The 22,054-nt window shown below is 34.2% G+C and overlaps 3 protein-coding genes across 4 annotated transcripts; all 3 read right to left on the bottom strand.

Annotated features, from left to right (window-relative positions):
* On the bottom strand, nucleotides 1-3,879 carry LOC122306689 (trafficking protein particle complex subunit 2-like). 2 transcript variants are annotated; one of them, XM_043119155.1, is made up of 6 exons: nucleotides 3,743-3,879; nucleotides 3,155-3,241; nucleotides 2,238-2,323; nucleotides 2,057-2,118; nucleotides 1,494-1,579; nucleotides 1-356 (listed from the first exon to the last, which is right to left on the bottom strand). In XM_043119155.1, exons 2-6 carry the CDS (start codon nucleotides 3,233-3,235, stop codon nucleotides 264-266), a joined length of 408 nt encoding a protein of 135 aa, XP_042975089.1. In that variant the 5' UTR covers nucleotides 3,236-3,241; nucleotides 3,743-3,879; the 3' UTR covers nucleotides 1-263. The 2 variants fall into 2 exon arrangements, with proteins under 2 accessions (XP_042975089.1, XP_042975088.1); XM_043119154.1 differs by lacking the exon at nucleotides 3,743-3,879 and adding an exon at nucleotides 3,577-3,736.
* A 7,122-nt stretch (nucleotides 3,880-11,001) lies between these two features.
* On the bottom strand, nucleotides 11,002-13,955 carry LOC122306627 (ammonium transporter 3 member 1-like). The gene is made up of 3 exons (XM_043119066.1): nucleotides 13,176-13,955; nucleotides 12,033-12,318; nucleotides 11,002-11,826 (listed from the first exon to the last, which is right to left on the bottom strand). The coding sequence occupies exons 1-3, from the start codon at nucleotides 13,839-13,841 to the stop codon at nucleotides 11,300-11,302; spliced, it is 1,479 nt and encodes a 492-aa protein (XP_042975000.1). The 5' UTR covers nucleotides 13,842-13,955; the 3' UTR covers nucleotides 11,002-11,299.
* A 2,879-nt stretch (nucleotides 13,956-16,834) lies between these two features.
* On the bottom strand, nucleotides 16,835-22,005 carry LOC122307108 (probable magnesium transporter NIPA6). Its single transcript, XM_043119748.1, has 9 exons — nucleotides 21,633-22,005; nucleotides 21,469-21,525; nucleotides 21,037-21,127; nucleotides 20,759-20,919; nucleotides 20,518-20,645; nucleotides 20,230-20,367; nucleotides 18,935-19,027; nucleotides 18,725-18,842; nucleotides 16,835-17,461 (listed from the first exon to the last, which is right to left on the bottom strand). The coding sequence occupies exons 1-9, from the start codon at nucleotides 21,751-21,753 to the stop codon at nucleotides 17,331-17,333; spliced, it is 1,038 nt and encodes a 345-aa protein (XP_042975682.1). The 5' UTR covers nucleotides 21,754-22,005; the 3' UTR covers nucleotides 16,835-17,330.
* Nucleotides 22,006-22,054: the final 49 nt, after the last annotated feature.

Below are 22,054 nucleotides of genomic sequence, written 5' to 3'. Positions count from 1 at the left end.
TAGAAATAACCATGAAATCAATCATTAGATACAGCTGATATGTGTCTCAACTGTGAAAATTTCGCATGGAAGTTATTCATCATTACTCGGGATGAATGCATGTATAGAAAGATCTGATGTAACCGTGCAACAAATTCTTACCACCACCAAACCATAGAAAAGCCTCTTTGAGATTATCTAGGATCAGAAAATAGGGGAGATCCAACTCAAGCCTTACAACTCTCCATAACCGCACGAGCTTGAGTATAACAGAATGAGGACCTCTACAGATATTTTCGTCCAAGGCCACGAACTTTTGTATCAAAGTGCGATGATGTAATGCGAGAACCAGGCAAGTATAGGGGATTAAGAAGAGTCTGCAAAATTGCCAGACACCATATTAGCCAATAAACAATTTCTAATAGCCATTGATCTAGCATTACTAGCCATAAATATTGTAAGAGAATGCTGAAACATCAGAAACATCAATACTGTACAATATGATGAATTGAGAAACCAAAGACCTTTAAAAACTCTGATTGTCATTGATCAGTCTAGATTCAGCATGAAGCATGCATTAAAGCATAAAATGGTTTAAACTTGCATCTTCAATATAACCCTTTTAAAGAAGGGAATTGAGATAGAACACACAATCAAAATGGTTGTATACAGCATATATGTTGTTATTTCTGGTAGGTTATCTAATGGTGCTAACAGCATTCACCCAAAGTTATACTCTTCAGAACAAGTTGAATTGAAAAATAAAAATAAAAATAAGAGTGAAAAATAAAAAAACATAAGTGGATAAAGGGGAAAAAAAAACGTAAACCAACCCCATGGTGGTGAGACACACTTACAAATTGAACAGCAAAGCAGATAAAAGATTTATTTTAAGGTGTTTGCAAGAAAGATACCAATCAAGATTGACATTTTGCAATTTTTTGGTAGAAGTTACCCTTTCTCATTAAGTTTGGGGGTTTTACGTTTCTGTTTATATTAAGATACTCTTTGTTGGTTTTGAGCAATTATAAACTTCCTAATCTTCACTTATCAAATAAATAAACTTCCTAATCTTCAAAACAACATTAGCACGGAGCCACCAGAACAAGTACGCATTTTCCTACAAGAGCTTCCTGATTAAAAGAAGAAGCTCTACCAGTGGTGGCCTTTCCAAGCACAGGAAAGTGGGTAATTATCTGAATTTCACTACTGATCTACATACTGTAATTATTATTTTTTTTATAGGTACTGGTCTACATACTGTAATTATTATTATTATTTTTTATAGGTACTGATCTTCATACTGTAATTATGGAATGTGCAATAGCTGCATATCGTTGGGAGTTCATCTCATAGCATTCAAAGGCTTCATGAAAAGGACAAGAATAGCTGCTCAGCCAGATAACCATCATTGTTAAAGAGATCCATTCTACCGAAAGAACATGTAGCATGCTAATAGAACCAGTATGAGAGGAAAAAAATGAATTTAATAGAAGTTGAAACCCATAATTTACCTTAATATAAAGCTCATGAACCTCTTGGAAAAAGCTCTTAATTCCATCATCGCTACGAGAGTCGTGAAGCAGCATAAATCGTGTATGTAATATTGGTCAAAGAAAAATTCAAATTTCCACTCATATACAGCAGAAAATAAAAGACTTTTCACTCTCACAGCTCTGTAGCATGGTGAAACAAAATCACAGCAACACCAGTGATGGATTGGGTCTTGATGTGATAAAGAAGACAGACGGGTGTCAATTAGTTTTTCATGTCATTGTCAAGTTTTTAATAACTACCTTTCTTAAACAAGGCAAAAGTGGGTTAGATAATTGTACAAGGCCAACATAGTCCAGCTTCAACAGAATACACATACCGCAGACAACTAAGCAATGACCCGGGGGGTTTAACTTTGCTCAAAGTTAACATTATTTCGAGGGTGGTGACTGCCTTAACAATACATAATGCCAACATCAAATATATTAGATTATTTTCAATTAACTTTATATCATGACAAAAATAGAAAGAAAATATAAAGTTGTATGCCATCTATGAACTAGTCCACAAGTAGAGAGGATATGACCAGCTGTAACATATACCGAAACCACCAAATCATTAAATCTGTCGATTGCTTTTAAGAACCTGCATCAAGAACATGAGGACGGAGATTGTTAGGAGGTCCAATGAGTATAATGGAGCAAAGTATGCATGTTATTCGGGAACACATTGACATATAGATTATCTTGTGTAACATAACTCACATGGCACTTGTAGTCCATGCAAGGTCCTGAACAACATCCAAAGCTGCATGTAATACGAACTGATGCAGCTGAGCAGCATCTTCTCTCTGTTATGAGGTGATACAATGCCGATGTTAAATAGCTGGTAAAAAGACCATAACATACAAACATTTAATAAGTTCAAAAAAGATCAAAATAAAGACAAAAGAATCATGATAATTACATAAGGCAGCAAGGTAGGTAAGATAACTCTAGCATGAAAAATATATAACAAATTCAAATGCAAACTATCTTCAATCAAGATTACATTAATCCAAAAAATGCTTATAGCATTGGACAATGCTAGGGTGACTACTAAATGTGTCCACTAAATGTGCACACTAGTACAAATGAGTTTTTTTTTTTTTAATTTTTCTTTAATCATTTTTTAAACATCGTTAACCATTAAGAAAAAAATATATAAAAATATAAATGCACTAATAATCACTTCCTTAACCATTAAGAAAAAATTAAAAATTAAAAAAAGATGAGTGGGCACATTTGGTGAGCATATTTAGTAGTCATACTATCATTTTCCTATAGCATTATATTCTTTTTCCTTTTCCAGGTATCTGAGATGATGGAACAGAATTTAGATTCCACGTTGAGGTGAATTTTAAAAAGAATTCAAGCTAAAACAGAAAACTTTTTTTTTCCCAGGAAGTAATCAGCCTTCAAACTACGATTACTTTAGCAGTGCTTATAAGACTAAAGAAGAGAAAAACCTAAAAGTCACAAGAAACCATATGCCTTCCCAATTTGTGCCTTTCTCTTCATGGTAAGCCATAGACAACGTATACCAGAGAGATCGAGAGAATACATTTACAAGGCACGAAGAACTTATATTTAAAAACAAAAAAACAAAAGCGAGATACAAATATGAATGAAGAATGGCATACTTTAGCAGCTGATCCGAGTTCAGTTTCATATATAGGGATGTCATTTCTGCTCACAATGATAAAACAAGCCGTGGTTGCCATCGGTACCTGAAAATATCAATAGAACATCTAAGTTTTATTACCACGAATTATGTACTTGTGTCTAAAATTTCAATGGAGTCAGAGCATAACATCGTCTAAACTATGAGTCGACCACCACAAGAAAAGGACAATCAGCATAAAATTCAATGAAGTACAGCTTGGTGCATTATAACTAATACAAAAAACTGAGCATGACATCGTATCAGGATGCGAAACAGAGAGTAAAAAAAGTGGAGATGGAAATAAAAGAAGAAAACAAAATATGCGTGCAAATGGCTGCCATATATAATCCCCACGAATATAATATGTCTTGGGCATTTCTTCGAACAACATTCCATCACCTCCGATTCCTCCGCTTGAAAATGCATTTACTCGTCCCAAATCTACGAAGCATGGCCGGAGCAAACCCGAAGTGCCCCCAAATCCCAGATATCATCTCCAAAGATCGAATTTTTTAATCTCTCATGCTCAGATCTGATAATAAAGCAGGGGTAAGAGAGAGTGTACCTAATCCAAGGGCAGTTTGTGCCGAATGAAATGAACTCTTGCAGCTAATTCCTTGACGACGAAGACTGACCAAGAGAGAGCTCGACTATGGCGCTACGAAATTCTTTCGTTGGCTGGGCTTGGGCTCAATGGGATGATCACGTCGTTGAGGCCCATTGAGCAACAAATTAAATTGGTTAGTTGGTTACAACTTACAAGGTCCGAATTTCACAAAATAATCTCACATCTTAATTTCTTTTCTTAGATCCACCCGTACTTCACTTCAAAGTATTTTTTTTTTTTTAAATTGAACTATTTTTGAAAATTAAATCCATTAATATAAGTCGTGAAATGTACTTCCATTACGATTTTTAAAAAAATAATTTTATTTATCATCTCAACACAGCACACTAATGTTTTTAAAATCGTATCGTATTAGGCCAATATTTCAGCCTGTACCAGCCGGTACCAACCGATATTTCGGCCTCAATTTTTCTTTTTTTTAAACTACAAACTCATTTTTTGACCCCTAATTTAGACTAGACAATTTATAATTTTTATATATATGTATTTATGTATAATTTATTCATATATAGACTATTATTTTAGAATATAATTAATATATATTTATATATATAATTTTTTCATATATCGACTATCTCGAAACAGTATCGGTACCGAAATATTTCGTTCTAGTGTCTTGACCGGTATTAAGTTCTTACAGAAAGATCCTGATGAGGCCATAGAATACTTCAATGAGCTTGCTGAAAAAGCTCACACTTGAACTGGACCTAATGCTACTGAGAGCACAAATAGGTCACGACCTGCAGGAAACCTAAATAGTGGTGGAATTTACCATCTCGGGGAAAAAGATAACCTAAAGGCTAAGGTTGAAATGCTCACTAGGGAGCTAGAGGTGTTAAAGAATAAAGACTTAAAGTCAACACACGTGGCTAATTATGCAGAGTCTTTTGGACCATATTTTGTGTGTGGCGGGGTAGATCACCTTGTCCAAGAGTGTCCCACATTTGTTGAGATGAGAGGGATGTATGAGGAACAATGTAATGCCTTAGGTATGTACATGAAGCATGTTGCACCTTTCTCTAATACCTACAATCCTGGGTGGCGTAATCACCCCAATTTTAGTTGGAAATCTGAAAACCAGCCACCTGCACAGCCCCCTAGATCATATCCTGCACCATATCATGCACATTCATCTTCTAGAAGCCCCTTAGAAGATACTTTACATGCTTTTATTGAGGCACAGAGTAAAACTAATCAAAAGTTTGAATCTTTGATTATGCAGGTTGTCGAAGAAAACAAAAAGATAAAGAGTTATATATCCAAGATAATGAGCTCCTTGAGTGTGAATGAGCGTGGCAAGTTTCCTTCTCAATCTCAATCCGCACCCCAAGGTCATCATATGACACAAAAAATTTGAAAGAGGTCAATGCCATTATGACAAGAAGTGGTAAGTCCTTACACATCCAAACAACTGATAAATCAAAAGATGTTGAAGAGGAACAAAACAATAATAGTACCGAGTTGGTACTTCAACTGGACTCTTGATTACCTCGGCATCCTCAGGAAAGTCGGTACTATCATTGTTTTGTTCCTCTTCAACATCCTTTGATTTATCATTTGTTTGGATGTGTAAGGACTTACCACTTCTTGTCACAATGACATTGACCTCTTTCAAATTTTTTTGTGTCATATGATGACCTTGGGGTGCGGATTGAGTTTGAGAAAGAAACTTGCCACGCTTATTCACACTCAAGGAGCTGATTATCTTGGATATATGACTCTTTATTTCTTTATTTTTTTCGACAACCTGCATAATCAAAGATTCAAATTTTTGATTAGTTTTATTCTGTGCCTCAATAAAAGCATGTAAAGTATCTTCTAAGGGGCTCCTAGAAGATGAAGGTGCATGATATGGTGCATGATATGATCTAGGGGGCTGCACAAGTAGCTGGTTTTCAAATTTTCAACTAAAATTGAGGTAATTACGTCACCCAGGATTATAGGTATCAGAGAAATGTGCAACAGGCTTCATGTACATACCTAAGGCATTATATTGTTCTTCATACATCTCTCTCATCTCAACAAATGTGGGATACTCTTGGGCAAGGTGATCTACCCCGCCACTTACAAAATATGGTCCAAAATACTCTGCATAATTAGTCACGTGTGTTGGCTTTAAGTCTTTATTTTTTAACACATCTAGCTCCCTAGTGAGCATCTCAACCTTAGCCTTTAAGTTATCTTCTTCCCTGAGATGGTAAATGTTGAACCCAAAGTTTCAAGTTTCATGTGATTATAAATCTACACATGGAGTTTGATGATAACAAATGAATTCAAAGAATAAAAGAGTTTCAAGTTCAAGTTGTCCACACAATGGAGTCAAGCACATCAAAGAGCCAAGCATGAGCAAGAAGGAAATAAGTTCACATTAGAGTCATAGAATAATATTGTAAATCTCTTAAAATTTGAAATTAGGATTAATGTTCAAAATTAATATTTTATCATAAAGCATTAAAATACATTTTCTACATGTGCATGAATATTTTTGAAAATTAAATTTGAAAATTTTGAAAGATGATTGATTGTCATCTTTTACATGTGCATGCCTTGATTAAATGGTTGAACTTTGAAAATATTAAAGATGATTGATTGTCATTTTTCACATGTGCATGTTTTATTTGAATATTTTCAAAAGTGATTGATACTTTTTTAGACTTATACAAAAGGTAGATGATTTTGTTTGAAAAATTTGAAAAGTAAAGTGTGCTCCTTTTGTCATATACAAAAAGTAAAAGATTAGGTTTGAATTTTTTGAAAAAGAAAGTGTGCTCCTTTTGGCATATGGAAAAAGTAAAAGATTAGGTTTGAATTTTTTGAAAATGAAAGTGTGCTCCTTTTGTCATATGCCAAAAGTAAAAGATTACGTTTGATTTTTTTGAAAAAGTGAATGATGTTATCTTTGACATGTGAATCTTTTTAAATTTGAATATGAAATCTCATATGCCTATAAATAGATCATTTGAGAGCTTCACATTCATAACATCCAGAGCATACAACATTCATTCAAATCTTTCATTTTCTCTTCTCTAAGCATTGGGCTTTAATCCTTGTTCATTTTGAGAGATATAATTTGCGTTGTATTGTTCTTATTTCACTCATTGAGGAGTGTTTTCTGATAACCTACCCATTATCAGTTTTTGTATCAGAAAAATGGTGTGCATAACCCTTGTGCGTGTAGAAAGTATTTTACACGGGGAATAGTTAAATCACCACGTGTAAGGTGATTGCAAGTGTAGAGAGTGTTCTACACGGATCCTTTGTAGCGGTGTTGTTCAAAGGTGTAATAGGTTTCTATCTCCACATGAAGGAGGTTGAATAGTAAATTTGGGAATCATCAAGGAGTAGCTTGAGGCGAGAACGTAGGCAGTGGGGCCGAACCTCGTTAACATACTGAGTTTGCTTCTCTCTTACCTTTACTCTTTATATTTATTGTTATTTCATAGTTTGTTTATATTTTATATTATATATTTGATTTATAATTGTTATTTTTTTAATACAACTCAATTCAACCCCCCTCTTGTGTTAGTCATCTAGGCAACAATAAATTCCACCACCATTTAGGTTTCTTGCAGGTCGTGACCTATTTGTGCTCTCAGTAGCACTAGGTCCAGTCCAAGTGTGAGCTTTTTCAGCAAGCTCATTGAGGTATTCTATGGCCTCATCAGGATCTTTCTGTAAAAACTCATCATTACACATCATCTCCACAAATTGACGCTCTCTAGGTGTAAATTCCTTATAAAAATAGCTCACTAAGCGCCAATTCTCATACCCATGGTGATAACACATACTCATAGCTCCTTAAATCTCTTCCAAGACCGATACAAAATCTCACTGTCCTTTTGTACAAAGGTGGAGATTTACATTTTTAAAGCATTGGTCTTATATTGGGGAAAATATTTATTAAAGAAAACCTGAGTCATCTCATTCCATGACCCAATATATCGTGGTCTCAATGAGTATAGCCAACTCTTAGCTCTAACTTTCAATGAGAAAGGAAAGAATTTAAGTTTCACAATGTCATCAGTTGCATTTTGACTATGAAAAGTCTCAACTACTTCCTCAAACTCCCTAATGTACACATATGAATTTTCATTTTCCAAGCCATGAAAAGTAGAGAGTAACTGTATCATCCCTGTTTTAAAATCCAATTGGCAAATATTAGCTGGAAACATGATGCATGATGGTGTGGTTGTGCCTGTAAGGTGGAGGTAATCCTGAAGGGTCCTAGTGGGTTGATCTTCATGTTTACTCATTTTCTTAGAATTAGAAGAATTTTCAAATAAATGATCAGAAAAATTAAACTCAGACTCTAACATAGGTCTACAAGCAAACCGACCCAAAGCGTCTCTATACCTGTGCATGCAAGGTAGAGAAAAATGCAACACTAAAAAAAACTACAAAAAGAAATAGAAAATAAAATAAAGATGCAGCAAGCTAAAGGAGGGAACGAAGTTACCGCATTTACAAATTGTTGAAAAGAAAAACTATCTCACAATTCTTCTACCGTCTCTCCGGCAACGGCGCCAAAATTTGATTACGCCCAAAGAATAACACGGTAGTTGTAGCACAGTTTTGGGGTGTCAATTCCACAAAGAGACAAATTAAAAGAATAGCAAGATGAAAAAAGAAACTAAAGAAAAATATTAAATAAATAATAGAGAATAAAGATTAATTTTAAATGTAAATTAAAGTGAAGCAAAGTGATTAATAGAAAAAGTACTCAAATTTGACAAACAGTAGAGCGGCAGGAATCCCTTGCATAAATCCGGTATTTTAATTATTTTTAATTTATTGGATAATTCAATTAGGAACGCAATTTATGAAATTCTCAATCAGAATGTATAGATTTATAAACCAAAATTAAATCAAATTTAACTCTTTGAAAAAAAATTCATCACTTTTAAGATACGTAAATTACTACCCCTATTAAGAAAATTCAATGACGACAATATACTCAGGGAGCGATATTGTAGCAAACAACTAAATCAATATAGATAAATAATTGATCCAAACATAATCAAAGAACTAATCCATTCAATAGAAAAAGCATGACTGAATCCATAAACAGAATAAATTATATGATTATTCGGAAAAGAAAATATCAACGATGAATTGAGAATAATAAAACAAAAGAGTTTTAGCAATTGAAGATCAAATATATGAATTAAAAATAAATTAAAAATACCATCTAATGTGCAAGTTCATCCCTAATCCTACTTGAGAATTTAGTTACCCATAAATATAATGGACAACAAAAATATCCAGAAAAAACTGAAGCGAATGGTGGCCATGGAAGTGATTTTCTCCTCTTTTCAGATTTGCCTCTTGTGCCTCTTCCTCCTCTCCATTTCGTGCTAATGATATACTTATATAAGGTAGAAAAAAAAGCTCTAATGTCCTTTTAATTTTCACATAAAAAAATCGTCTAATTTTAAGATTTATCTTGGCAGCCACGTACACCCTTCAGAAGTTCGAATTTGGAAATTCTTATTATAGACAAAGTTATAACCCTTTAAGATAGCTTTCTAATGTATTAAAAATCACATCAATCCGATATATGAGTAAAAAGATACAGTCAAAAGACTAAAATATGTCCAGACTGTCTCCTAGCTAATTTCGGACTTAGACTTCTTGTAGTTTCATTTTGTGATTTTATTTCTTTTTCTTTTCTTCCAAATTGCTCTCAAACTCCATGAATGTTCTCCTTTGAATTTGACTGGGCTTGACTTGCTCTTTTATAAACTCTGAAATTAGACATAAAAAAACTGCTTAGGAGTATCCCAACGTAAATAGAAATTCAATTTAAGAATACACATTAATTCCTATGATTTCTATTTACATTTTAGTATTTTAGTCTAATAATAGAATATTTAGAGTGCACTTTCGCACATTCATTAGGTACGGTATTCAAAACATTGCACTACACACCACACTTATCTTTTTTTTTTCTTATAACAAGTATGTGGTGTACAGATAATAAGTAAAACAACTTAATTAGTTTAACAATAATAAAATAATTAAAATTAATAAATACAAAAAATAATTTAAAAATATGAAAAGTGTATGGTGTAAAATGATGAGAATAACCATCTCCTAAATAGATTTTAAACTCTTTGGTTCTATACTCCAACAACATTTATTCTATAGTCCAATAACATCTATTTCTTTCTTCATAGAGATGATGAGAGAACAAGTATCCATATACTCCATCCCTTGCACACCATGTCCACGTGCTCACCACTCTTGTATTTTCTCATCATCTTCCTGTATACGTGATTGGAGCTCTCTAAATATGTTTAAACGGTTCTCTAGTTTCACTCTCTAATAAACATCAAACGTGACACTTAACATCTCAATGCATCGATATCATAATTCTTTAGTCCATGACACGAGAGCTACTGATGACATAGACGTCACAAAATACATGGTGTGAATATGTAATAAAAGTAATATATGAAACTAAGAAAGAAGACAAAAGGTAAGCATCCACCAATGACAAGAAGTTTTGTTAAATTTTTATAGCCTAACATCTATTACTGGTTCAAAACTAAAAACATTTAATGAAGAAGAGATTAAAAAAATAATAATAAAAGAATTGTTGTAACTATAAAATGATTTTATGAAAATAAATTCATAGATTAATATGACCTCTGGAGAGGACATTATAATCGGAGAGATACAAATAGGTCTGGGCCATTAGTTAAGCCCACAGCCCACCTCGCTGTATGAGCTTAGATTGATTTTGGAGAATATGACCTATCTTTAATACTGATAGAATAACCATTTGAAAATAACATTAGATAAAAGCAATTATCATTTAAATTAAGTATGAGATAAGTTGCCTATCTCCAAATTTGAGTTTCAAATAGTTAATTAGTCCGTTATCACATAATAACAGAATATTTCATAGGCTCCATATAAAAGAAGAACCCAAGTATGTAAAGGGTGTTGATTAATTGGTATTCAATTGCGCTTATTCACGATGACTATTGACTTTGGCATTGGAGGAGTTACCACAAACCCCTAAACTATTCCATTCTTTGGTTGCATATGGTTATACATTGGTAGCCGTGATACACATCCATAACAATCTCATATGATACATTTAGCCAAAGTATTATAGAAAAAACCGAAAAAAGAAAAACGACAACCATATAAAACACCCGATCAAACAACTTTATAATAAGAAGATGATCTAACTCCCAACAAATGACAAGTTCTTTTTAAAATTTTTATAGCCCAACATCAATGATTGATTCAAATTTGAAAACAGTTCAAATATTGATTGATCACCGGAAGCAATTAATATAAACAATTTAGGTGTTGGAAAACACAAGACATGCACCAAGAAAAACGATACCAACTACTTCAAAGTCTTCGACTCTTCGTCAATTAAAGGCATAGAAAGATGGATGCATGGAATAAGCGAGGGGAGACGTAGAATAAATCTGGACAAAGACTTCGAAAGCTAGCGAACTTGAGCCACCATGACAGCTAGACCACCTGAGTAGCACCACTAGATGCCCGGTGGCCGGGCAATTTATCACCAGAATAATTAGGATTATGCCTGGAAGGATCATAATCGCCATCACCCCACAACGCGTACGCTTCCTCGCCATGAACGGCATCATCCCCTATCTGTAATTCTTCCTCCGACATGCGCAGAGGGGTCACCAAATTTATCACGTTGCAGATTATAGTGGTGACCACTAGGTTCCATCCAATGATGAATAAGCCACCCACGATCTGTTTGAGGACCTGCTTTCCTCCGGATCCTCCATAGACGCCTCCCCTGGAGCTTATGATGATGGGCAGAAAGAGCTTGCATAGCTGGGGCTCTGCAAAGATCCCGGTGAGGATTCCGCCGAGCAACCCAGCCACGGCATGGGTGTGGAAAACGCCGAGCGTGTCGTCAATATTCTGGAGAAGTTTCGACCTCTTGTGTACAATCATCATCGTGAACCATGGAACACTGCCTGACAAAATTCCCATGATTATTGCTGCCCATCCTTGAACAAGGCCTGAAATGCACGATGCATGTTAATCCAAAACTATTGCAAGCTCCCAAAAATAAATAAAAAATAAAAAATAAAAAATAAAAAAGAAATAAAAAAGAAAAAAGAAAACGAAAAACCCAGACAAAATCCCAACTTTCTAAGGAGTTCCGATGATGATAAGGAATCATAGAGGTACGTAATACTAATCATTATATAAGCTGTTATGTCACCTGCACCAGGTGTGATGCAAACGAGCCCGGTAATCATGCCCTGAACTGCTCCGATGACAGAGGGTTTATTGAAAAAGACAACGTCAAGCCCCGTCCAGACCAAGAGGCTGGTAGCGGCGCAAATGTTGGTGTTAAGGACGGCCATGGAGGAATCAATATTGGCTGCATAAGGATCTCCACCGTTGAACCCCGCCCATCCCATCCACAATAGCCCTGCTCCTGCCAACATTAACAATACGTTGTTTGGAGGAAATCTCTCTCTGTCTTTTCTTGATCTTGGTCCTACCTGCATTATCAAACGGCAAACTACCGCTCAGAATCTCAGATCATGATATTGACTTCCTCACACGGGTGTTCATACTAGCAAATACTACAATCCAAACCAGGAACACATATTTTTGTCATTTTTCTCCAAAATTAAAAAAATAGAAATTTTAGGGACCTTTTTTTGCTTTGTTTTAATCCACGATTATGGATGCCCCAAAAAAAAAAAGTTAAGCCCCATTTGTATAGTGGGTTGAGTTGAGATGAGATGTGATAGAAATTTAATTAAAATATTATTTTTTAATATTATTCTCATTTTGAGAATTTAAAAAATATGAATTGAGATTTGAAAAAGTTGAATGGTTAATTATATTTTATGTTAAAAGTTAAAAAAATTATAATAATTAAATGAGATGTATTTGATTAGGTTGAGTAACCAAAGGTTACTGAGTCTAACCCGATCTAAATGGCATAAGTACTCCTTTAATATAATATTCATCATATCAAATAAAAAATTATCTAAAAATTTCGAAATTAAAACAAGTGGGATTATTGAAGTACAAGGTGAACACTGCAAAGATCAGCTCTCATCCTAGAACCGTGCATCTAATTTTTTATTTTTATTTTTCGATGGAAGTGCATCTATTTTCTTAGAGAAGCTTTTCGAAATCAATATATATGATCTACAAAGATTCTACGTGCACAGAAGAAGAACCATGGCCTGGTTTATGAAGTAGAGATTCATGTTATGGTTATTGGATAACTGTAGTAGTAGGGAGACAAGTTCTTAAATGAAAAGAGGACCCTACTTACACAGAGCAAGCAAGCATTTATGTTTGGGAAAAGTCATAGTAGTACTGAAAAAAAGAACTGACTGACCCAGTAAGCAGCTGTGAATCCGGCAATTCCTGAAGAGAGATGGATGACATAACCACCGGAATAATCCATGACACCCCAATGAAACAAGAACCCTCCACCCCACAAGCTGAAGGCTCCAACAGTGTAAGAGAAAGTAAGCCAAAGTGGCACAAACATCATCCAAGCCTTAATGTTCATCCTGGCCAGCAGCGATCCCCCCAAAAGTATGATCGTGATCGCCGCAAAAACACACTGAAACCACACCATCGTTGCCATGGGGTAGTATGGCTGAATCATGGCCGTCTCCAGCTCGCCGTTATTGTAGTACTGCGTAGTTTCAGGCAGCGAAGCCCATTCGAGTAGAAACTTTTGTCCGAGAGCGGGGCCGGCTTTTCCCCAGAAGGGAAGGAGCTTGTGTCCGAAGGACATCTTGTATCCCCACGTTACCCAACAGATTATAACGGCAGCAAAAGCGTATAAAGCCATGAAAGCAGAATTCACGGCCCACTTCTTCTTGACAATGCTACCGTAGAGTATGACAAGCCCCGGCACGCTCTGCAGGCCGACGAGGGTCGCCGCTATCATCTGCCACCCGTTATCACCTTTGTTCAACCATGGTGGCACCGCCGAAGACGTGCCGGCCGTCTGGTATGCCACAGGCACCGGGTTTGGCGGAGGAGCAGCCATCTATCTTCAACTTCGCGTTGAAAGGACTGGATCGAGCTTGGGACTTTTATGTAATAATTTAAATGGAGGGAGGAAAATGGTGCAAGTCAAGAGGGGATTTTGTCGTATTGGCCAGCTTGATTCATAAAAACGACAACTGTAAGGGGGAGGAAAAAGGCAATATCCTAGGTCCTTCTCAAACGGGAATCTTACCTTAAAGGCTTAAGAAGTATTCTCGCACGGGGGAATCCTTGACCAATTGCGCGATTACAGCGTAAGTTTTTTTTTTTTTTAAATGAAAAACCTTAATTTCCGTTAATTTTTTTTATAATTCCAGGATCAAATTCAAACTTAATATTTTGAGATGAAATATAATAGTAAAAATAATAATAATAATTAATAATAAAATATTTATAAATAATAATAAAATAATACGAGGTTCGGTAGTAAACGAGAATACTCACTTACCAAACAGCAAACACAGCAATACTCTCACTTATGGACCAATGATGGTCCAATGTAGAATGTATAAGCTTGTAGGAGATAATCTTATTCTCATCAAAAATTTTGAAAATGGATATTTAGGTCTGGCTTTGTTATCTCATCTAATTTTATTATTATATATTTTTTAAAATTTTCACACAAAATATAATAAATAATTTAATTTTTTTAAATTATAAAATAAAATTAATATTAAAAAATTATATTTTAACAATATTTTATTTAAAAATTATCTCATCTAATTTCATTATTATATTTTTTTAAAATTTTTACACGAAATATAATAAATAATTTAATTTTTTAAAATTATAAAATAAAATTAATATTAAAAAATTATATTTTAATAATATTTTATTTAACTTTTAACAAAACATCTCATCTTATTTCATCTGAATTGTTATATATATACAACTTTATGCATAATATTATACATTGAGCAATACTACATATAGTCGTGGAATTGCAAACGTCGCGCAATTGCTTTGAAAAAGAGTGGGGTCTACGATTAAAAAGTTAGTTTTTTTTTCATGTGAGTCTCATATTAATTCATTTTTTTCAAAACGACTGCATGTCGCTTGCACAATCACGACTGCAAATATCATTTCTCTTATACATTTAGATATCTGTCCCATTTTATCAATTTTTTTAATTTGAATTTCAAATTTTAAAATTTTTACAATTTTAATAATCGACATGTCAATACATATAGTTATCTGCAATTATAAGTATAGATAACATTTTTCTTTAATTAAAAGAGGAAGTAAACTACCGCCATTTAAAGGAGATATTAGGATACTTTGACAACACATTGAAAATAATTTTGTAAGTATAGAAATTCATGAAAATGAATATTTAGTTAAAGGGCCAAGTAATTTATTTCCATTTAAAAGATATCCTATGATACAATAACAGCGCATTGCACAATAACGATCCGCATGTGTGAATGAATCTTGGTCCATTTTGGTTTCGTCTTATCTTATGTCATTATTATAATTTTTTTAAATTTTTACTCAAAATATAATAAATAATTTTTTTTAATTTGAAAATAAAAATAATATTAAAAAAATTAAATTATAACAATATTTCATTCAATTTTTAACTCTCATATTTTCTCATTTGTACAACCAAATGAGACCTTTGACGCAAAGAAAATTATAGAAATGAATGTTTAGTTAAAGTTCAAAGGTAATTAACTATTTAAAAGGTTATCCTTCATTATGGTGACAACATATGGTATCTTTAAAATGAAAATTTATATTTGTATTTATAATTTTTATTCACGTAACAATATGTGCTGACGTATCAGTTATTAATATACCGAATATTATGAAGTTTGAGATTCAAAATTTGAATTTTAAAAGAAAACTTAAAAAATAGATTTTGAACTTAAAATTATAAATAAAATTATAAGTAAATGTAGTACTACTGCTTTTAATAAGCAATGTTACTCAAAATTTATTTTACCATAATTCTCTTATCATCTCACTTTATGATATTAAATGATTGAAAATTATTTATTATATTTCACGCCTATTATTTAATGTCATATTAAATAATGTTGAGAAGATAAAAATGATGATGAGTAAATTTTTCTATTTTCAAATTATGATTGCTTTGGATTGTTGAGGAGACTTGATGACTACTTGAAGCAAGTCACACTCAAAGGATATTTAGTAAAATTACGATAATTAAATAATATAAGGCACAACTTGCTTTATAAAATTCAAGCAAATCATTCTAAATATATATATATTTGGAATTGGAAGAGGTTTGAACAGTAGAGATGATTTTCTTGGGTCGTTGTGCTATCATATTCTTCTTTCTTCTTCAGCATTTATAAAATAGAAAACAGTTCAAAAGTCTGTTTCCGTTGGTCTACTTCCTCTATAAAAGTACAACTCCTTCACGTTTCTCAAATGGAAGGACAGAATGATGCGATCGTCCACAGTAAAACGCCATGATCTGATCATTACAAGTGGCAGTGACGAGTGTTAAGTTTTCTTTCTTTCTTTACACTCAATGAAATTATATATTTTTAAATCAATGAAATTATATATTTTAAGTGACTTCCTATCTTAATCTTTTAAACACGATCCGAAGATTACATCATCTAAAAAACAATATTTTTCAAATCATAACGATTCGGAGTTTGATTAAATAAAAAAGGTATCAAAATGTTACTCCTACGAAAAGATTTTATAAAAATAAATTTATAAATTAACGTAATTTAATACGATATGTTGTATCTCATTTACAATCTAATTTATCATATTAAATTTCATCAGTTTGTAAATTTATTTTTATAAAATTTCTTTATAACTATAGTATTAATCTAAAAAAATAAATGATTGTCCATAGTGTTTTCATACCATTTTTTCCATTCAGAACTATAAAAGAAACAGCCAGCATTTACAGAAACTGGCAACAACAGTCATGTTATAAGCCGTTTAACAGTTTATTCTGATCTAATGCCCATCACAACAGCCTAACAGCAATCAACACTAAACAAAATATGGGGAATAAATCAAGCAATTGTTATTGTTTTCAATGCAATTTAAATAATTATGATTACATTTGGCTTACAAAGGACTGATTCATTCCTAAAGTCTGCACGCCAAGAAACAGACAAAGAAATTTAATGTAGCTTGCTAAAAGCCACAAGAGGTAAGAAGGAGAAATCACCGAGTAAGCTGGGGTACTGATACATAACTACTTCACAAGATGGCACTCAAAAGACTTCGTTTTGACATGCCAAAACAGGTAAAATGATTTCAAAAATTTCTGCCAAAAAATGACTACACTTAAAAGAAAAAAATGGGTCTGCACAAGCATATATGAATCTCGACCTAGACGGCTGGGAACTAATGCCAGATTCAAAATTGGTGTCCAAAGGACATTCTGTTAATATTGCTTGAGAATTGCACTGGAACAAGGATGATAATTCATACCGAATCAGAAGATGAGATGTATCAAAAGACTCAAAGTCCAAGCCCTGCCTTGAATGTTATATTACTTGAAATAGTCTGGCCGCAAAATTGTGATAAAACTGGGGGGTGATCCATCGTCATCCTTCTGCTTCCAGAGTTCCCCGTTGCCTCCAATGTACCATGATACTCTTGGAGATAATGGTGTATACAAATCTACATGTTTAGAACCGTCAGACATGAAAATAGTTATCCAGGAGAATTTTTTTAAACAATATAATCTAATAAAATTTAAATATAGCATAATTCAGAGCTTTCTTATAGAGACTTATGTTACAGCTCTAATCCAATGCTTTTGATGTGTAAAAAAGGCCATCACATTTTTTCTTGTAAGAACTCGAGTGTAAAATATTTTTGTTTGTAAAGCATTGTGCTTTTGGCAAAGCACATTCAAGCACTCAAAATTTGAAGTATCATTGTATTGCATGAAAGGGCTACTACAATCTCAAGGCTCAAACCCATCACGGCATGGTTTCCTCATTTGAATCTAGAACAAAAGAAGCTGCCTCATATACTTCCTCCACATTAGAATCAATGGTAGCAAAGAGGTTCAAGTCCCATGAAGAGCTTGTTAATCAGCCCAGAAAAAAAAGGCTCTTGGCTATTTAGACTGTTGATGGTAAGAAAATTCTAGAATATGACATTGTATAAACCTTGAAAAGGCATCTCCTACCTAATAAAGAGAGTTACATAGTGAAGTTGTGAACTCAATCCTACATGGATCCGTCAGTTGCAAATATAAGCAACTCAATTTCATAAAAACATGAGCATAAGTACTAAGGCGAGGATCTATTACATTCAATCACAATTTTTGTTTAAGTTCATTGGAGAAAGGGTAGACAGAACACCAATTAAATCCTGTTCATTATTCGAATAGCCAACAAAAGTTCAGATCCAATCTTATGCTAAAGAATTGGAATGCATTATAAATCTAGGTCTTTAGTAACCTATTAGGTCAACCCTACTCCAGTAGAGTGGTAGTTGTAGATTATTTCTCTTAAATGAATAAGAGGAACACAAGAAACCAATTTTTTTTCCTTTGTAGGTGGGTCCAATCTATTGCTCTTTCCTTGTGCCTGTTAGGCAAAAGGGCATTTGTTTACAGGCACAATGCTGGTAATTATGGTATATAAATAGACCGAGAAATTCCCAGGAGGCAGTAACTTCTAAATTGCAGCAGTTTCTACTCTTGCTAACAGTTAAGTGCACACGTTGTTACAAGTTCCAGACGCTCTATACCTGTTTTTTATTGCTGATTTTTTCCAAGACACTCTTTTAGAAGTTTCACCTTATTACAATCGTCTGATCACAACACATTCTTTGACAATAATCAAACAAACCAGTTCAAGATATATATAACACAGCAAAACTTCTGAAGGTTGTGCAAGGTTTGCCCACTGATATAGATAAGAGACATGCCTGTAATGATTGGTGGATCTGGCTCTCTTGTACTATGCAATATAACTGTCCCAGATAACACAGTTATGAACCCACAAAGCTCTGATGCTATGCTACTTGCACTTTGACCAGAATAGTCCTGAAAAGTATACAAAAGATAAAAGTTCAGAAAATAGTAGGTATATTGGGCACTCACTCCCCCTCTCTGTGGGCATTTCTGAATGAGGATACCTTAAACATTATTGCACTGGCAAGTATTGTAAAAGATGTGAACAAGGCATAATAGATTGGAGAAACAACTGCAGTGTTGAAAGTATCTAATGCCTGGAACAATGCCAGAGTCAGTAGATATAAGCATTTAATGCAACGTCACAACAAACACACAAGATTAAAAAATGTAATATAAAATAAAAAAAAATAATTGAAAGAATACCAGACATTAGATAAACTTCACAGGCATATTTGCACTCTAATTCCAGTAAAATTTCATGTAGCCTAAATTTAAACCATAAATTTTCGCTTCTAATTAACACAGCCATCCACTCAGCTAGATTAAATCCTCTCAGAGCCCTATTATGATATACTAGAATGAACCTCCTCGAAAGCTCTTTAACCAGAAAAGCCAGCATACATCCTCTTGGTAGTGTTTCACTGGGAAAGATTTTTGTCTATAAAAAAACGATTAGAGGCAAAAATGAAACCTCCCTTTCATAAAACAATACAAACCAATATATTAAGAACGTAAATGAATTTACACAACAGCACTAGAATTTTATTCAATGGGACCAAGGGTGTAGACTTGTTTTTTCTAATTTTTATGAGCCGCTGGAAATAATAAACCATTGGATTTGCATTGCCGGTTGTTCTAATCTTTTTTAGTAATGCTAAATATAATCACGGGATGTGCAAACACCGCACACTCTTTTTGAAAAAGAGTCGGGTCTATTATTAAAAAAATTAATTTTTTCTTGTGGATCCTAGATTTACTCACTCTTTTCAAAAGGAGTGTGTGGCGCTTGCGCACTCTATGACTGCAAATATTATTATTATTTTTTTAGTTGGCATGGGGTATCATTGCCATGTTGGACACAAAGTCTTACTTTAGATTGCTCACACCAAGAGAAGGATAGGAACAAAGAAATAAATCAGAAAATAATTATCTCTGAAAAGCTGAAATGGGAAGAAATGAAGGGCCTGCAGCTCTCTCTACATATGTGTGTGTGTGGTTATCTCCAAGCCCCCTCTTAGTTCAAGGACTAATAAACCAAGAAAACGAAGCTCATGAAGGGAGTTATACCAATAGTTGGCTGTTCTTGTCAAATAAACAAAATTTCCTGCACTCACTACCAAAATAGCGCACCAAACCAGATCTTACAGGAGGTGCCTAGCAACTTCAGTGTTCAATATAACCAATATAAAGCACAATAACTTCAATAAAAACAAAAAGATAAACAAACTGTTTTAAGTTCTCCAATCACACATATAGCATTTTGAGACATAATTGTGCAGAAATGACTTCTACTGACCATGTTTAGATAATTTAATTGGGTGACGATACAGGTAACTGCAACCGTCCCAAAAATCCATGTCTGAAAGTATTCAAGCTGGTTTGTCCCCTCTAATGTGAGTTTGATTGCAATGCCAATGGCTTTTATACTCATTACCTGCAAAAGCTAAAACTCAGTTACATATTCGAAACCACGAATGTCACTTTGAAGAATAGAATGATAGTTAGGGCACGTAGCCTGAACAAGAAAACAAAAAAGAAGTAATTTATTAGAGATCAGTAAGCTACAGAGCCAAAAATAACTCACTGTCAACGATCCGATTATGGAGCATATTCCTATATAAATCATTATATTGGTTTGGCCATAACGAGGTGCACTATGCAGGATCAGTACCAATGCTATAGCTACAGCAGATGCCGTATACAAAAGAAATGCTGGACATAAGAGCAAATCAGTCAGGAAATAAGCGGGAGAAAGACATTAGCATTCCATTTCAATATATATATGAGATGCACAATCAATTATTGACAAGAACCTTGCAGCATACCTGGTTGGGTTGCTAATGCCCAGATTTCTTCCACAGAATTAATAGATTGCTCTTCAGGTGCATGGAGTACAATCACTGTGGACCCCACTATACATAGAAGACACCCCAACATACCCATTTTCTGGAGTTTCTCCTTCAACAAGAAATGTGCTAAAACAGCGCTACATCATTTCCATGCACACACAGTTTCAATTTCATCAGAGATTATAAACTAAGATAGTTTGAAGGTCTGCAAAGAAATATTAAAGAAAATGCAACTAGCTAGAAATCAAATATACCTAACTATAATACTCAATGCACCAAGGGGCGTCACCATCACAGCAGGTGCAAATATGTACGCTACAAAATTTGCTATCTCCCCAACAATCACTGTAAGTTTTGCAAAAATATGATATCAACAATAGGCACATAAATCTTGCCCTGGAGACTAATAGACTAGGAAAGGAAAAAATCAACGGTCTAACTGACAACAAGAAAATGGAGAAGCAAGAAACGACAGAACGGGAATTTCTGAGCCCTCAATTCACAATTATGTCATAGGAGGTGAGCAAAACAAAAATATCGCCCAATTGAGCATCGTACAATTACTTGGCCCAATTGAGCAACCCAAAAAAGAATGACTTGATCGAACTTAGGTACCACTACTAGGCTAAATCGAGAAACCAAAGATGGTTAGCCAAATGCAGAAGCGGAAGAAAACAGTAGCTTACTTGTTATCATCCCGATCCACCATAAAGGCTCCAAAAGATAGCCATATCCTCCAACACCTAAGACGCCATAAAGCAAATCAAAGAAGGACCACTAACATAAAAAAAGGAAAAAGAAAAGAAAGAATACAAATTAGCGTGCGGGAGGTGAAAATGTGGGAGCTTACTAGCGCGAGGGCCGTTGACCCCGGCCCGGCGGAGACCCTTCTTCTTGATGATGAAGCTCGCTCCTATGAAGGCGCTCGAAACCACCGCCAGAACGAACCCTTTCAAAGTACTCGAGTACATCTAAATCAACCTATCTATATACAAATACGAGAATTATTCGCATGAACAATAGTATTGATGAGAAGACCGGTGCATAACAATCACTGCGACCGAACCAGAGGATTCAGAAACCCTAAGACTGCACAACCGGACCAGTTATGCTTGCAACAACATTGAATCTTCGAAAAGCTTGACGGCCCTTCTCTTTTCCCTGTTCTTTTTTTTTTTTTTTTCCTTTCAATTTTGCGCTGTTTGGGTCCCGGGAAAATAGAAAGAGAGCGCCGTTAAAAGTGGAGGTAAAAAAATCTGTAACCTGCCAGTC

The sequence above is a fragment of the Carya illinoinensis genome, chromosome 4 (genome assembly GCF_018687715.1).
Source record: "Carya illinoinensis cultivar Pawnee chromosome 4, C.illinoinensisPawnee_v1, whole genome shotgun sequence".
Lineage (NCBI taxonomy): Eukaryota > Viridiplantae > Streptophyta > Magnoliopsida > Fagales > Juglandaceae > Carya > Carya illinoinensis.
The sequence above is the reverse complement of the archived record's forward strand: the minus strand, read 5'-3'. Positions and strand labels throughout refer to the sequence as shown.